Source organism: Gobio gobio (assembly GCF_949357685.1).
Source record: "Gobio gobio genome assembly, chromosome: 23".
NCBI lineage: Eukaryota > Metazoa > Chordata > Actinopteri > Cypriniformes > Gobionidae > Gobio > Gobio gobio.
Genome location: NC_137119.1, coordinates 9740516 through 9759225, shown reverse-complemented (window position 1 = coordinate 9759225; position 18710 = coordinate 9740516). Strand labels below are relative to the sequence as shown.

Below are 18710 nucleotides of genomic sequence, written 5' to 3'. Positions count from 1 at the left end.
TCGCTCTCGCAGCGGTGGTGACGTCACATCCGCAGACAGCGCAGGAAAAATCCGACCCGACAGAAAATAGGAAAAATAGGATACAGGCTTATAGGTGCACCCACTGTGAGCGGACAAGGTGTCAGTATGCTCATCAGGAGATGTTTGAGTCATAAATGGTAAAATAAAAAGGCTATTGTTACGTTTATTTTGGGGAAAAAGTTGCATATAGCCCCTTTAAAAGAATTGAAAAACCTTACTTAAACTTAAAACTTTACTTAAAAACCCTTGTACACATTCCTAGTGTATTGTATAATATACAATAAATATATATAAAGATTTACACTGGCAGCTCAGAGCTGTACAGCAGCATTTAAGTATGAAATCAAATGAATAAATATAAAATTAAAACACTACATAGACTTCACTATAAAATATACATGATTCTTATTAAAGCTAGCCTACTGTATTAAAGTTTTTCAGTCAAGAGCATTGAGTGATTTTCTCTTTGTCTTTTGTTGTTGTATTAACATTAAAGGGATAGTTCACTCAAAAATGAAAATTCTGTCATCAAGAAATTAATATAGGTTTGGAACAGTATTAGAGTGAGTAAATAATGGCATCATTTTAGAGGTGAACTGTCCCTTTAAGTACAGCGTGTTCACGTGTTCAACTGTCCCTTTAAGGAAAGCACGCTGTTGTAAATTTAAGACCTCTACACATCTAATCTACAGACACACGCAGATTTTACTTTCACTTTAGACATAACCTACTGTGTTTATGTAAACCTTGTGTGTATTTGACAGTATTAGCGAAGTAAGACGACTTAGTCCAGTAATCGCGTGTTTGACAGGCGTTTAGTGCGCGCGCTCGGAAAAGCGCATGTTTAACCGGCAAGGCTGTAAAACGCATGCAAATAATGAGCTTTCGTGATTGTGAATAACTAGTGTTCCGTGAGTGTAACTCCACCACTAACGTGTGATGTGAATGTATGTCGCGTGGTTCAGTATATTGGGATGGAGTCAAATTATAGAATTAGTAGAAAAATTATTAATTAAATGCAAAACCGAAAAACCGCAATTCACAAGCGCGTATTGAACCGTGAAGGCCGTACCGAACGGTTCAATATTATATTGAGAATTTTGGCATCCCTAGTGTATATATATATATATACACACACACACAAACACGTTTGTTTTTGTGAAATGTGAGGACATTCCATAGGCGTCAGTGATGCGCGGGTCAATGTATAAACAACCCGCACCCGACCGACGTTTTCAACTAACCCGCCCGCAACTCGGACCGCAAAAAAAAAAGAAGAAAATATTGTACCCGACCCGCTTCCTGACCCGCATTTTTTAAAAGTAGTAAATGCTCATCGTAGCTCATTGGGCCATTGAGAAAATGTTTCAGGCCCTGACGTGGTGCGCTCAGAGGTGCAGCAGCGAGAGCAGGAAGTTCTTGAGGCGGCCCATCATTTTCCATTTCAGCTCCAGATGCATATTATTGATGAACGCGATGTTTATGTTTCGACCCGGCTTGAATAATTCATCAGCCCACATTTGGAAAAGTGTGAAAGCCCTTAGGAGCGCAAACTGTTATTTTTCTGAATGCTGTGTGATATAGCCTAGTGTTATGTAATACAGGCTTGATTTATTCATTTATTTCGTTTAATTTTCTTAACAATTAAGATGCTGCATGTGTTTATCCAGTCTAATCGAAGTGTGCGTCTCTCCCCCGACTTTCCCAACAAAAATCCCGCCCCCTCTCAGAAAATACATAAAACTGACTTTAAATGCGTTTAAAAGTAGCCTATTAAAATGGTACAATGGCATTGCTCAGTTCAACGTTCTGGGAAATCGGGCATTTTGTCCCGCGTCAGCATTTCTTCAAAAGTTAATAACGCTCAACATTCAAAAGGTAAATAAGGATTTATTGACGATCCGACCGACCGTGACCCGAATATCATTAAAAATATTTTTGGATGACTCGTAACCGCGGATAACCGCGGGTGGCCGCGGGCACCCGCTCATTTTGGATCAACCCGCGCATCACTGATAGGCGTAATGGTTTTTATACCGTACAAACCGTATTTTCTATCCCCTTACACTGCCCCTGCCCCTAAACCTACCCCTCACAGGAGACTGTGCAGTTTACTTTCTGTGAAAAAAAACTTGTTCTGTGTGATTTATAAGCATTTTGAAAAGTGAGGACATGGGGAACGTCCCATGTATGTGTATGTGTATGTGTATGTGTATGTGTGTACGTACGTACGTACACACATACACGGGATGTTCCCCATGTCCTCACTTTTCAAAATGCTTATAAATCACACAGAACACATACATACATACATACATACATACATACATACATACATACATACATACATACATAGACCTGGGCTGAGAGCAGGCTGAGGCATAGATCTACGTGCAGCGGTTTAATAAAGAAACAAGTGGCTAACAAACACAAGGAACAAAAGGTAACTGAAAACAGGGGCCATAACATTCAACAATTGACAGAGAGCAAATGAAACACAAGGGCTATATATACACATGGGCAAACAAGATTAACAACAGTAACGAGGAAACAAGATACACTTGGGGAGACTAATCAACATGAAAAACTACAAAGAACTACAAAATAAAGCACAGGAAACATTTCAACGTAAAAGTCCAAGGACAGACACAGAGCACATGTGACAGAGCCCCCCCTTTAAGGAGTGGATTCCAGAAGCTCCACAATCCCCCCCAAAAAAGTCCAGGAGGGCGGTCCTGGGGGAGGGATGGCGGGGGAACAGGACCAGGCATGGCTGGCCTGATCCATGGAGCATGGCCGGACTTGGGTCGGGGCGCATGGGTGGACCTGGGCTGTGGAGCATGGGCAGACCTGGCAGTTCCGGAAGCCATGGAGGCGCAGGCCATTCAGGGGACTATGGTGTAGCAGGCAGCTCAGGGGACCATGACGCCGCAGGCAGCTTAGGGGACCACAGAGGTCTTCAACCCAGTTCCTGGAGGCCCACTGAGTTAAACTGAGCTAAACTCTGCAGGACAGTGGGCCTCCAGGAGCAGAATTGAAGACCTATGAGCTTATGTAATTGAAGTTTGAATGTCAAATTACTAAAGAGTTTATTTAACACATCATTAATGATGTCTCTTCCAAACGTTATGGAAGTGAAAAAACTAAAAACAACAACACACATCTACAGTAGGTGTCAGAATATAACTTTATTGAAACATGACAACATTAATCTGTAATTATTTACAATCATAGCTCTTTGGCGTTATCAAATACAGACATTTGTGATTTTACCTACATATCTACTGGTTGATGGACTTGGCCCAGTGCTGGATTCTGTACGTGTCAGTGCCTGTGTAGCTTCTGGGTTCCTCTGGAGAAGGGCTGGATGTTGCCACTCCATTCTTTATCCCTATTCGGACGGGATTAGTTTTTGCAAAGTAGATGGAGTAATGTAATTTTACCACAGGACATCTGTAATATTATGGCCAAATCGAAAGAATTGAAATAAGAAATCTCAGTAAAACTACTTTTAAGCAGGAAATGACAGAAAATGTACGTACATATTTACCTGAGGTCATTTTTCCGAACCTTTTTAAAGAAGGTAAAAGTCGCCATAATCATTGTCATGATTGCACATTTAATTAAACAGTTACTTATAAAAACAACAGTTGCTTATTAACACATATAAAGCATAATTATGTCCTATAGCTATGTTCGCTGGGAAGATGACTGTGTATTTAATATGGGTCATTTATGTAGTAGAAATGTGGAATTATTTTTGAATATGGTGCCTTCTAGACAATGAGATGTATGAAATGAAATGTATTTTTGTCTCATGTGGATGAAAGACAACAACTCCCAGAATGCACTTGCTTCGCTACCCTACGAGGCCACTCCCAAAGCCACGGCTACTGGTTACATCTCTTGCTCACCGCGGCACCGCCCCCACTGTCGTTTTGATATTCATAGTAAGAAAATGATTTCGTTCAGTTAGAGAATAGACAATACAATTAACAACTGAACGTGTCTTTTCAATAAAGTGTGAGCCGAACGAAAGGCATGACACAAACGCAGCAGGTGTTCAGATTTCATTCATCACGAGAGCGAAGAGCTGAGCAGAGCTGAGGTTAACGCGGCATTCATTCATGGCGTGTGTCCAGTCTGGCGCATTTTCAGCTCATGCCTATAGAAGCTTAACTTTCATAGGAATTCATTGAAAAGTTGAAACACTCACTTTGCTCCATACCACTCCATTATTAATGCCCGAGCCGTGTGCATTTACATTCTGTGAGTGAGATCCCTCCCTAATGGGCGGGTTGAAAACATGCAGAACTAACTCCTACTACTGGCTGTAGTCTTTAGCCTCTGGCCAAAAATAAAAAAATAAATAAAAAAATTACGATATTTGTGTCATCTGAGGATTTTTTTCCAGAAATAAAATGCATAATTCTCTCATCTCAGGGGGCATGAGAGAAGAAAGTACGATAATTCGAAAATACTACCGGGTTTCTATACAAATCTTTATGCTAAATCACTGAAGTAACCCTTTAATACACTGTGAAACCGAACAGTGAAATTCACTAAATGAAATAAGTTCATTTTACTTAAATTGAAAAAAAGTTAACAAATATGTGATGTGAACTCAAAAACTTGAGCAGAACTCAATCGAAATAAGTTACTAGAAATAATAACTCTAATGGTTTAACCACTTAAACTCTGTACCCTGTACCCTGTTCATGTATATATTTTCAATTTTAAATATCTGTGGAAGAGCTCTGACCTCATATGTGGTACCATTTGAAAGCTTAGACAACTTTCTGGAGATATGCATCACTTTGGCATTTGTTTTACACAAAGTTTACACTAAATTACTCTGGTAAAATTTCTGCCTGGATTTGGCCTACCCAAATTGAAAGCTGCCCATACCCACATTCAGTGGTCTAAATACAAAATGTTGGTGTCATTTCACAGCCAACCCTATGGAGTTTCATAAAACACTGCTAAAAGTGACAACCATGTAAGTATATGTTGTCTGAGCTGTATTATTATTCAGTTATCATAAATGGTATCATGACACCCAAGGACCAATGATGTTATACTGTATATAATGTAGTGTGCCACCATTTTCTACCATAATTTCAGTCTGTCTATTATTCAAAGTAGTTTTGTATTGCTTCAGAAGAATACCAGTCAAATCTTGAAAGTTCTGGTTATAGTTAGTTGACTTTCTTAATATGAACAGAAAAATGATCTTTTGTGTTATATTTTCACTGGCACTTATCCTGAAGTTTCCTTGGGTTTGTTAATGTGTTAGGTAATTGCTTGTCATGCATGATAAAAATAAACAGCCCATAAATGTGTCTCACAAATGGTCAGTTCCACTGAACATCAGAGATGCTCTTATCATCTTGATTTTGGGCATATCAATTAAATGTCCTGGCACCGAGAAGTCTGAACTAAATTGCTCGGTTGTCACTTCTATGGCCTGGCCGATGCCAAGCAGAGAACCCCCATAAGACTTCAAAGGGCACACACAATCTCTCCCGTTTATCACCACATGCTCACACAAAGCGTGGTCTCGACTGAGAGACTTATTTCAATACACATACATGAACATTCTCTTTATTTAGCCTTTAATTAAACTTTCCCAGAATACACTCACCTAAAGGATTATTAGGAACACCTGTTAAATTTCTCATTAATGCAATTATCTAACCAACCAATCACATGGCAGTTGTTTCAATGCATTTAGGGTTGTGCTCCTGGTCAAGACAATCTCCTGAACTCCAAACTGAATGTCAGAATGGGAAAGAAAGGTGATTTAAGCAATTTTGAGCGTGGCATGGTTGTTGGTGCCAGACGGGCCGGTCTGAGTATTTCACAATCTGCTCAGTTACTGGGATTTTCACGCACAACCATTTCTAGGATTTACAAAGAATGGTGTGAAAAGGGAAAAACATCCAGTATGCGGCAGTCTTGTGGGCGAAAATACCTTGTTGATGCTAGAGGTCAGAGGAGAATGGGCCGACTGATTCAAGCTGATAGAAGAGCAACTTGGACTAAAATAACCACTAGTTACAACCGAGGTATGCAACAAAGCATTTGTGAAGCCACAACACGCACAACCTTGAGGAGGATGGGCTACAACAGCAGAAGACCCCACCAGGTACCACTCATCTCCACTACAAATAGGAAAAAGAGGCTACAATTTGCACGAGCTCACCAAAATTGGACAGTTGAAGACTGGAAAAATGTTGCCTGGTCTGATGAGTCTCGATTTCTGTTGAGACAGAATGAGAACATGGATCCATCATGCCTTGTTACCACTGTGCAGGCTGGTGGTGGTGGTGTAATTGTGTGGGGGATGTTTTCTTGGCACACTTTAGGCCCCTTAGTGCCAATTGGGCATGCCGCGTTTAAATGCCACGGCCTACCTGAGCATTGTTTCTGACCATGTCCATCCCTTTATCACAACCATGTACCCATCCTCTGATGGCTACTTCCAGCAGGATAATGTCACAAAGCTCCAATCATTTCAAATCGGTTTCTTGAACATGACAATGAGTTCACTGTACTAAAATGGCCCCCACAGTCACCAGATCTCAACCCAATAGAGCATCTTTGGGATGTGGTGGAACGGGAGCTTTGTGCCCTGGATGTGCATCCCACAAATCTCCATCAACTGCAAGATGCTATCCAATCAATATGGGCCAACATTTCTAAAGAATGCTTTCAGCACCTTGTTGAATCAATGCCACGTAGAATTAAGGCAGTTCTGAAGGCGAAAGGGGGTCAAACACAGTATTAGTATGGTGTTCCTAATAATCCTTTAGGTGAGTGTATACACAGTAGGCCTATATGATGATTCCTTAGAATATGTATGTTCCCTACGTAGTATATGTGTGTGAGACGTTAAAGTCATCTTAAATGCTTTTATTGCTCTGTAAAGAAGGTAAACTGCTTTTATGCCTTCAAAGCAAGGCATGTTTGATGTCTAAATGCTCCTCTTTCTTTGTCTTAGTCAATGGTCCAAAGCAGGGATGGAAATTAACTTTTTTGTCCACCGGCCACTGTGGCTGGTGGATTTCAAAATCTACCAGCCACACAATGTTTTTACCAGCCACTTTCTTGTTTTTAACCGACAATGTGTAACTGCATGTGAAAATGAATACTACAAGCTCTACAATACTTCAGCAGTTTATTTAATCTCAAGTCTCAATGAAATACTGGCATTTTCTCTTTCTCTCTTATACACACACAAACCATGAACTGATATTAATTTCATTAAATGAGTAGGGCAGATTAATGGATGTGGCATTTGGATGATTCGTGGTCTTTTATGGCTTCCAGTTTTAGGTTTTTAGTCCCAACAATGAAACTATTAGTTTTGGCATCTTCTGAAGCGTGTTGACGACATACTAGGGTTGCCACCTTCACTGTGGCAAAATAAGGGACACCCATTCACGACAATATAACATTTTTATATTATTTTACATTTGATTATTTAATTTATTTCTAAAGCCTATTTGGTGCACTTTAAAGGGATAGTTCACCCAAAACTAAAACATTCTGTCATCATTTACTCTCCCTCATGATGTTCCAAACCTGTATGAGTTTCTTTGTTCTGCAGAACACAAAAGAAGATATTTAGAAGAAAGTTTGTACCCAGGCTGCTCTGGGGCATCATTGACTTCCACAGTAGGAATGAATCTTCCAATGTGTTCAACATAACAAAGAAATGTATACATGTCTGGAACAACTTGAGGGTGAGTAAATAATGACAGAATTTTCATTTTTGGGTGAACTGTCCCTTTAAGCAGTCATTCTGAACCACTAATCACTTTTTTGACAATTCTGAAATTCAAAATTGTTACATTTTGTTTTAATTTACTTAAATTATGACTGTTATTATGTAATTATTTGTCCCATTTTTATCTAAATATTCTTTTAATAAATGGCAAACTTTTATAATGGCAGGATTATTTATTATGTATGATAAAAATGATACATTAATAATAACATTAATTAGGCTATAATCTATTAATTAACCTGTCTAAAAGTATATAATAATTCTGTCTGCCAAGCTCTGATAATGTATGGAATATTATATAAATATATTATCCATTTAAAAAAACAATAGACCTATACCTTGTAACAAGTACAATTCGGTGCTGCTCCTTTAAGGGGGAAGGCACTTATTTTACTCACTCGCTGAGTGGGCAGTCCTTAGATGGAGCACGAGCTGTGAGCTGCATGTATGCTTTATATATTTCTGTTGCTCTTTATCGTTTATTTTTCCATTCAATAACGCTGTTGTCAGTGAAGTGTTGCAAACTAACGTTACCCCATTAGTGCATGGGAATGGCGCTGATAATAAACCCCATGTGAAACGTCAGATAGCCTGCCTACGTGAGTTTTGCTTGCACGGTCTCCGGTCTCTCTGTATGTCACCGCTGCTGCTTTAAGTCAGTCAGTCTGAGCAACTGAAATGCTTCTCATAAAGTGTGCGGTTCGCCTGAGGTTCATCACGAGTTACTGGACAGACCCATTGATACCTTTTTTTCTATTCAGCTCTATATCTGGAGATCCTCTTGCGTTCAAACGGTGGATGCGACGCGAGCTCGATATGTCTTTTAAAAAACCGCGCACGTTTCCAGCGCATGTTCTCGAGACTCCGCTGCTATGGCAATAAAGCCGCTTAACGCAACCACGCGCAAATTAACTTCTCTACTGCATATTGTGAATTTGATTTGTAACGGCACATTTCTTTTTAAAGGTGTGACTCCTCTAAAAGTGTCCGCCGTCCAGCTGAAACAGTCGGCTATGCTATTTTTATTTACCCGCCACGGTGGCCGGTAGGTGAAGCGAATCTACCCGCCACAACACAAAATCACCCGCATTTGGCTGGTGGCGGGTGCTAATTTCCATCCCTGGTCCAAAGTATATGATTATTATATGTACCGTTAGTATGTTTAGCCCTTTTGGAGTAAAACATTACTAATTTGGGCCTGCCACACGGATATTCCATTGATTCATAAAGCCCAGACAAAGAAACCTTGTGCCGCCCAATCTGGCAACACTGCTCATAAACACTCTGAGAAGACTCGCACGCATTCTTTTATTCTCAGCACAAAGAACTTCCATCGTATACATTCCATCGAAATTTGCGTTTTAAGATTTGAACCCCTGTTTAAGGTGATAATTTTTCTTGCTGGCTCACAGTGGTTATGTTTGTGAAAGTGTCACTCCGGGCCCTCCCATACCCTTCTTCCTTTCCTTTCTTCTCATCCTCTTTCATTGCTTTTCTTTATTCTGTATATACATGTATTCTTTATTTAGTCGTATGTAATCGTAGTATCAATTATTAAAATCATTGTATCCTCGTTTGATTGTCATTGTTGCCGCTCACAAAACTTTACTTAAAATGTCACTTTAATGTCCGATCTAAGCTACGAGCTCTAATAAGTATCATTGAATGCTTTAATTAATATCCTAATATTTCAGAAAGTTTATTTTTTATGGCCAGAAGGATAACCTTCCCGAAGATTTGGGAGAAAGAATAGACTTTGTGAAAGTTGATAAAGGATTGCACTGTTTGTTCGCTAAACGAACGGATCAGAGGAATTTTGAATCAATTCTTTAAAGGTTATTCTGTAATGATTAAATATATACAGTATATACGTAATTAATTGTTGTTAACCACACATACATATACAGTGAGGAAAATAAGTATTTGAACACCCTGCTATTTTGCAAGTTCTCCCACTTAGAAATCATGGAGGGTTCGAGAATTGTCATCGTAGGTGCATGTCCACTGTGAGAGACATAATCTAAAAAAAAAAAAAATCCAGAAATCACAATGTATGATTTTGTTACTATTTATTTGTATGATACAGCTGCAAATAAGTATTTGAACACCTGAGAAAATCAATTTGGTACAGTAGCCTTTGTTTGCAATTACAGAGGTCAAACGTTTCCTGTAGTTTTTCACCAGCTTTGCACACACTGCAGGAGGGATTTTGGCCCACTCCTCCACACAGATCTTCTCTAGATCAGTCAGGTTTCTGGCCTGTCGCTGAGAAACACAGAGTTTGAGCTCCCTCCAAAGATTCTCTATTGGGTTTAGGTCTGGAGACTGGCTAGGCCACGCCAGAACCTTGATATGCTTCTTACAGAGCCACTCCTTGGTTATCCTGGCTGTGTGCTTCGGGTCATTGTCATGTTGGAAGACCCAGCCTCGACCCATCTTCAATGCTCTAACTGAGGGAAGGAGGTTGTTCCCCAAAATCTCGCAATACATGGCCCTGGTCATCCTCTCCTTAATACAGTGCAGTCGCCCTGTCCCATGTGCAGAAAAACACCCCCAAAGCATGATGCTACCACCCCCATGCTTCACAGTTGGGATGGTGTTCTTGGGATGGTACTCATCATTCTTCTTCCTCCAAACACGTTTAGTGGAATTATGACCAAAAAGTTCTATTTTGGTCTCATCTGACCACAGGACTTTTTCCCATGACTCCTCTGGATCATCCAAATGGTCTTTGGCAAACTTAAAGGGTAACTAAACCCTAAACCAAATTTTTTTAGTTAATGATCTGTAATACTGGGGCTTTATTAATGCTGTTCATTGATTCGAGTAAATGCGTTGACATTTGAGTATAAAGTGTTTTAATTCTATAAAATATGGTGTAAAACCGCCAAAGTGCTGCCCTCTTAATGTTGAACGGTGGCTACTGCAGTTGAATTTTCCTATTGGACGTTGTGGTACATCGTGACGTAGGATGGTACCTCCAACGGCTCACTATCCGCGCCCCTAGCACGAGCTCACCACGCCCTCAGAAATGTTTCCCCCAATCACATGATGAGAACGGCTTCACTCCAGTATGAACTGTCATGTTACATGAAGTAGAAACATTATGAATGAAACTGACTTGATACTTGCTTTAACATTGTATTGAAGAAAATACGGTTAAATAATGCAGTTGTCAGTACACGTCAGGCTTTTCTTGCGATAATATTGCCGCCCGTCATGTGTACAGATCATATAGATTGATATAGATAGATTCATACATGAGACGTGCATTCAAACCCTGACACGCAAGTGGTTGCCGCGGACACAGATAGATTAGGTTTTATTAGATTAGGATTTTGCAATTTACTTTGAAAAGGGAAACAGGAAGTGTGTTTTAACTTGTGCAAACATTGACTGGTTTGGATTAAACTTCAGCTGTGTGTTCGTTGTAAGAGGCCGATCACATGGATATGACTTTTGTGAGTCAAAGTTATAGCGCCACCAACTGGCAGCAGGAAGTGTGTCACTTTCAAAAATGCTTTGAATCACCATCTTATTTTCACCAGATTTATTTCAAACTTCATCAGTATAATGTGAAAACATGACAGATAGAGACGTATGAAATGGATTCCTGAAATTTCAAATACTGTTGCCATGGCAACGTGTCAAAGTTTATAATCTTTTGGCTGTTCTGAGGCTCTTAGCATGCTTGAAATTGCTTGGAACTGCTTGAAACTCAACACACACATCAGAGATGTCAGTTAGTACACATGGGCAAAGCCTCAGAAACGGGTGGGGATGAGGGGCTCTCTAGCGCCACCTTTTGACAAAAGTGGGGGGGTTAGTTTTATCTTCAGTCACCAAACTCGGTACATATATTGTTCTCTTCGAGCCGGACAACTTTCTAATTTACAGTCATTAGCTCCGACCAACAGGAAGTCAGATATTTTGGTTTGAAGGTGAATATTTATGTAATTCAGGGTCTGAGTTTTTACGTTCTCCTCGTAGGCGATTTATTCAATCTCCACCAAACTCGGTCAACATGAAACAAAGATACGGAAGATGCTAAAATGCGAACGAATATTGGATATCTCAAACGGTGTTGCCATGGCGAGGGATTAAATAAGGACAAAAAAAGGGAACAGAAATTGTCTCATATCTTGTAAAATAATATTTTGATTTAAATTAAATTAAGATTGTATGTTTGGTAATTGAACTTAGATTAATTTAAAATGACTGTACTATTTTTCAGATGAATATATATATATATTTTATAAATATTTATTTGTATAATGTATTGTGCCCGTGTGTGCTGCCCTTCCCTCAATGAACACAAGATGGCAGCATTGTGTTAGTTTTGAAGCAGGATAAAAAAAAACTTGTTTCTCTCTCTCTCTCTCTCTGTGTGTGTGTGTGTGTGTGTGTGTGTGTGTGTGTGTGTGTGTGTGTGTGTGTGTGTGTGTGTGTGTGTGTGTGTGTGTGTGTGTGTGCTTCTGTGATTTCTGAGGACATACATTTGTAGACATTTCATGTGTCCCCGTACATATATTGTTCTCTTCGAGCCGGACAACTTTCTAATTTAACTAATCTAATTTAACTAATTTAAAACTCAAAGTTTAATAATGTTTTTGGCTGTTTGTGTGCCCTCCCCTCTATCACCAAAAGGTGGCAGTGTTGTATTATTTTTGAAACTCCCTTTCTCTCTCTCTCTCTCTCTCTCTCTCTGTGCTTGTTTTTGTGATTTATGAGGACACAAATGTGTATGATGACATGGGTATTACACTGGTATTACAAAGTAGTGGTTAATGTGGACATGAACTATGACACTATATCACTACAGGACTAATTTTCTAAATGACATTTGAGTTACAATTCTTATCACCTGACAGCCGTGATTTCATGTACTCATTCAGACAGAACTCTTTTTTTAAAACAGAGGATTGTGAGTGTGTTTTCTATACATGTGCTTTACAGAAGGTCATGTGCTGTGTTTGCCAAGATCACTTTTGACACATTTGTCTTTAAATTCATTATTTACTGACATAGTTCAAATTTATTTTTTTTAAAAATTCACATTATTTTCTACAAGTGTCTGTTTATAAGTGTCTTTTTTTCACAGAAAGTTTTTGTTTGAACGTGAATATTTGTATAATTCAGGGTCTGAGTTTTTACGTTCTCCTCGTAGGTGATTTATTCATTCTCCACCAAACTCGGTCAACGTGAAACGGAAGCTTAACGCATTAAAAATATTTTAGAGATTTTATCAGATCAACATCATATTTGGTCAGTCTAATCTAAAGCCCTTTGCAACGTTAAATTGCGAAGATCTTGAGTTTTCACTGAAGGGCGTGTCCGTGCGGCCTCAGAAATGTCGTTGTATCGCCATGAAACAGGACATTGTTGTAACTCGGACATACAATGTCTGATCTGCCCCAAACTTCACATGTTTTATTAGAGTCCTTGCCTGAAAACATCAACATGCCAATATTCAGTGACAGTCATAGCGCCATCTGTGGGCAACAGGAAATGGCATGTTTAACACTGTGATTAACTCCTCATTGAGATGTAACCAAATCAACATCCTATTTGGTCAGTCTAATCTAAAGGCCTTGGTGATGTTATATTGTGAAGATCTTGAGTTTTCCCTGAAGGGCGTGTCCATGGTGGCCTGACAAAGTCTGATGTTTCGCCATGACACAGGAAGCTGTAGTAAGTCAGGCATACAATGTCCGAACTGCCCCAAACTTCACATGTTTGATAAGAGTCCTGACCTAAACCCATCTACATGCCAATATTCAGTTAGTCATAGCGCCACCTGCTGGCAACAGGAAATGGCATGCTTTATACTATAATTCACTCCCAGAAACACTTTTAAATATGCCATGAAATCCCAAAAATGCTAGAAACACAATAAATCTTGCAATACGTCGATACGTGCTACTGTATGTGATTTACACCATTAAACAGGAAGTTGTTGTAACTCAGGTATACAATGTCCGATCTGCCTCAAACTTCACGTTTGATAATAGTCCTGACCTGAAGACTCTATATGGCAATATTCAGTTATAGTCGAAGCGCGACCTGCTGGCAGAAGGAAGTGTGGCACATTGAAGTGAGTTTGCCATATTTCTCCTATATTGACCCGCTTAAATGCATGTCGCCCACTGTTCACTGTTTTCCTGAGGCCACCGGTTGGTGGTGCATGTGCGAGGGCCCTTTCATCGCTGCTAGCAGCTTTAATTTATTGTTATATTTTTGACTATACAGCATACTGATTTTGTTTTATGCTTAAACATTTTGTGAAGTAAATGTTATATTTCAATAAATTACCTAAGAATACCCTCCTGTTCTGTCATAATTTTGTACCAATGTTAGGTTGTGCTTAGTCTTATGTAACTTAATTACTTTGAGTTTGATTAACTTAAACCATTTGCTGCAATCGGTTTCCTAAAACCATTTACGTAACTATATAGTTGTTAAGACTTAGTTAGATTTGTTCCCTGAATTCAAACTGAATTAATAAAATAAACTTAGAATCTTTAAGTTCAGTTTACTCTGACTAAAACAACACTAAAATATAAGTTAATGTTACTCAATGTATATGAGTTTACAGTACTCATACTTAAAGGTTAACTAAACCCCTGTTCACAGCCTCCACCCACGGACAATATTTAAAAATGCAGAAAAAATGGGGCGAGCTCAGCAGAGACAGAGGAGATGAAACGAGGGTGGAGCTGAGTGGTTCTTTTGAGTTCTGTTGACAACTATAATTACGTGACCTTTAAATAAATAAATATGACCTTTCTTCCTTAACAAATTTGAGAATGTTATAGTACTGCTACGTGTCTGTGTTTCCTTGAGCATTCTTCCGAGATGTCTCACTCTGCAGCTGCTGCCACACATCACAGGGGTTGGAAAATTGGACATCGACTGATGCCTGAGAATATTGAGGCTGCAGATCAGTCTACCTAAAAATGTAATTCTAACAACTACATTTAGAGCAGTTACACAAATTTCTACTTTCTTAAGTTAAGCTGAATGCCACACAACCATGTTGCCTCATCAGGGAAAAATAAATGCAATAACACTATTTTACAGTGTCCTTGCTACATATGCTAAATGTACTTACTTATAATAGTAAATTATGCATAATTTCAAGTCACTAACCCTAATCCAAACCACTTTTCTAACCCTATAGTAAGTACACATTGTAAACTAATAATAGTCAGTACTTAAATATACGCTATAATCACACATATTACACACACATAAACATTTTGATGTATCAACAATTTCATGAACTTACCAGAAATAATGTCCAAAGAAAAAATGCCAGTAGTAATAAATACTTGCAGGCTGAAAATGCATAAAAATGACAAATTTTAAAATCCTTCAAAACATTAAACCATTTTGACCCATGTTATACACCAAATATTAATAAACTACTGATTACCTGGATTTGATTTATTTCTGGCTGGTATGACCATGGCTAAGTCTGATGACCTCCTAGAACAAAAAATGCATCCACTTGTGAGCGAAGCACATTTACATTGACTTCAAAACTATTTCTTGTTGAACTACACTGCTCTGAAAATGAGGCACTCCCACAAATTCAGTGACACTATGTTAATTTAACAGCACATTTCTCCTCAATACTGGTTTAGCCAGTTTGGCTATCTTTGATCATTCGATTGATATTAGATGTTAACTGTCTTCAGTGGTGGAGGAAGTACTGAATCTCAGTACTTAAATCAAAGTACAAATACCCAGAGATATATCTACTTTAGTAAAAGTAGAAGTGCCACAATGGCAACTCTACTTAAGTAAAAAGTACCTGATTTTAAATGTACTTTAAGTATTAAAAGTAAGAGTATTTGCATTATAATGTATTCTCTTAAAATATTCTAATAATAAAAAAAACAGTGTGGGCTGTGGCATTTTAACTAAGTTAATTTTGGGTTAATGTAATTGTGCTTACCATCTGTGGCCCAGTTTACATTCTGACTTACAATACTGGTTATCTATCAGGGTGATCTGCAGAGTTAAATATCATTATTCTGAAGCAATATTCTCACCAGTGTTCAATCATCTTTGACGTATTTAAATCTGCATATTTGTGATATTTTTACCTTTTATAAAGGGCACCCCCCCCCCCCCAATCTTATTGAATACAGGCTATGCTACAGCTTTCCTTTTATATTCCTAAAATTGATCAATACATTAGAATAAGACACTATGGGGCTGTTACCAAACAAATTAAATAATTTACACTGAAACATTACAAGTGCATTAAATAATGTTATGAGATTGTTTTAAATTGTTTTAAATATTTTTGAATACAAATAAGAATTGTTGGAAAGAATGTTTAAACATGAAATTAAACTGCCATTAGGTGGTGGCAGGTCTTAATGAGTGAATAATTGAGTCGATTCGTTCAAACGGCTGATTCGTTCAAAAAGGAGGCAGTCGTTTATGAACAGGTCATAAGTACTAAATGTGTTGAAAAATGTAGCATGTAACGTTTTAATTGGATTCTGTGGAAACAAACGAAATTACTTGAAAAAAAGATTTGTTAATTTTGCTGAACGAGATTCAAAGAACCGAGTCAGTAAAATGATCCCAACTTCCCACTACTAATGAATAGTGAAGATATTCTTGCTATGGGAACAACAAAATTCAGCAGTTCTTTTGTCCTTCAATAGCACCATAAAGCTCACACTCTCCAGTTCACCTTTGTCTGGTCTTGTTTGTTCTACCCTGGACACTTACCTGTCTAGACTTACCTGTCTAACTACTCTAAAACATTTCAGGCCTCTCCAACTAAAGATTTTCTAGTGACTGGTCACATCTAAATTCAGTTGGCAAAATTGCATTTCTGTGAATTGATACAATTAAAAGGTGTCATGAACTGGCTTTTTTTATTTTTCATACTGTTGTCTGAGGTGTAACGATTGATCCACTGAAGAGGCAAGTTGCTGAACCCAAGTGCAGTTTATTATAACTTAAAACGTAATATAAATCAAAACAAAGACTTGGCAAAACAAAGACTTGACATACACTCACCGACACAGTGGGTTACACATTCAATAACAGACGAAGACACATGGCAAACATGAGGGCTTAAATACGCATGGACTAATGACAAGACAAGGGACACCTGTGAACAATGATCAGACAACGAACCAATGACATGACAGGAACACATGGCAGCATGGGCGTCACTAGGCCCTTTTTAGGGGGGCTTCAGCCCCCCCTAAACTTCTGCCCAGCCCCCCTAAAAAATGTGTGATTGACCTTTATAACATATGAAACTTGCGGGAGGCTTTGGCTTCGTCCCGTCTTTTAATCAGCGTGTTCTTCAATCCACTGTGGCGGCGAATAGAGCGCACGTTAGAAGTCTGTCACCGCTCGTCAATGTCAAAATATTTGAGAAATCCAATCAAATCAGAGTGTGCAGGCTTTACGTACGCACAGATGCTGCCGAGGCTGAGCGCAAATTTTAGCAACACGACTCAACGTCAAGTGCGAGATATGTAAGTAGCTAAACTAAACATTTCATATTTGACAGCTGCTTTTTTAAGTCAGAAACGTTAAACAAATGACAAGAATATTCAGGCAAATTAATAAACTTTTGTCTAATTTCGCCATTTTGAATTGAAATAGGCCAATGTAATGTCCTTTATAATATAATTAACAAACAAGAAATATTAAGAAAGCCGTTTTCTTCAGATTAGGCATAAGATTAATAGTAATGAATGTGTGCATATTGTAAATTAATATAATTCCATTTGTAGCATTCAGTAAATAAAAAAGCTCAGCTTTTTTCAGTCAGTTTTGGGCATTAGATTAGTAATGAATGTGTGCATATTGTGAATCAATTTAATACATTTAGTTACCTAGTGTAGCAGCGGCAGTAATGTAATTCGACTACGCCACCCCGAGATCTAATCCGGGGAACTGTAAGTAACCACCAAGGTTTCTATAAACTTAGGCCGTCAGGTTCGGGCACTGAACAAACAGAGAAGTAGTTCCATACAAAAAAAAATACAAATTGTATTAATCAAATGCACAGCAAATTCACAGCAAAAAGTAGTAAACACTCTGAAAGCTGACATCAGCACATTCCTAAAACACTATACTCTGGAGGAGAGTTAATGGTAAATCACAGTATATCTAAATTCACAATCCAATGGATTGAACAATTCATCTTTATCAATAAAACACAATAATAAATAGCACCTGAGATGGTTGAGTCAGTGTACTGACAAGGAGTCTCTTACACACGCACACTCACAAGACCGAGCTTGAGGCTTACTGGTGGGCGTCCAGCGACTCGGGCCGTCGGGCATAAGTATCCAGATAATCCACCCCAACGCATGTGCACAACCACGCCACCAGCACGGCAATAATCACACTGTGAGGGCACCCACACTACACAGCAAAGAGAGCCCACCACCTCGAGCGCGATGTCCCCACCGTCAGCACTCAGCTCCTCAAACATATAATAAGGACAGAATAAACAAAATTAACTACAGGTCATAATTTCAAACCAGAAATCAGACTAACACCACAATGACAAAAATACTAGATAACTTTACCAACAGCAACAGCAGTACTGATAAAGTAAATAAACAACAAAGAAAATTAAATCATGTTACGAAACAACAGAAATGCTGATCAGGGAGATTAACTAAGGAAACAAAAATAATATTGCAGAACAATAATGCTAAGAAATGAAAGAAACAAATGAAAGCTTCACAAAAACAAAATGCTGATAAATGAATAAACAAAGAGGGCGAATGAAATAACTTCACAAAAACAAAATACTGATAAATGAATCAAAGTAAATGAAATAACTTTGCAAAAACAGCAAGACTGATAAATGAACTAAACAAACGAGGCAAACGAAATAATC

The 18710-nt window shown here is 38.5% G+C and overlaps 1 protein-coding gene across 1 annotated transcript in view; it reads right to left on the bottom strand.

Annotated features, from left to right (window-relative positions):
* LOC307119571 (NXPE family member 3-like) overlaps window positions 1–18296 on the bottom strand; it is a gene marked incomplete at both ends in the record, with an annotated part of 28913 nt that extends 10617 nt beyond the window's left edge. The window contains one exon of the mRNA XM_079805913.1: window positions 18090–18296. Coding sequence (XP_079662039.1) covers window positions 18090–18296 — 207 coding nt within the window. The remainder of the gene's footprint in view (window positions 1–18089) is intronic.
* Window positions 18297–18710: the final 414 nt, after the last annotated feature.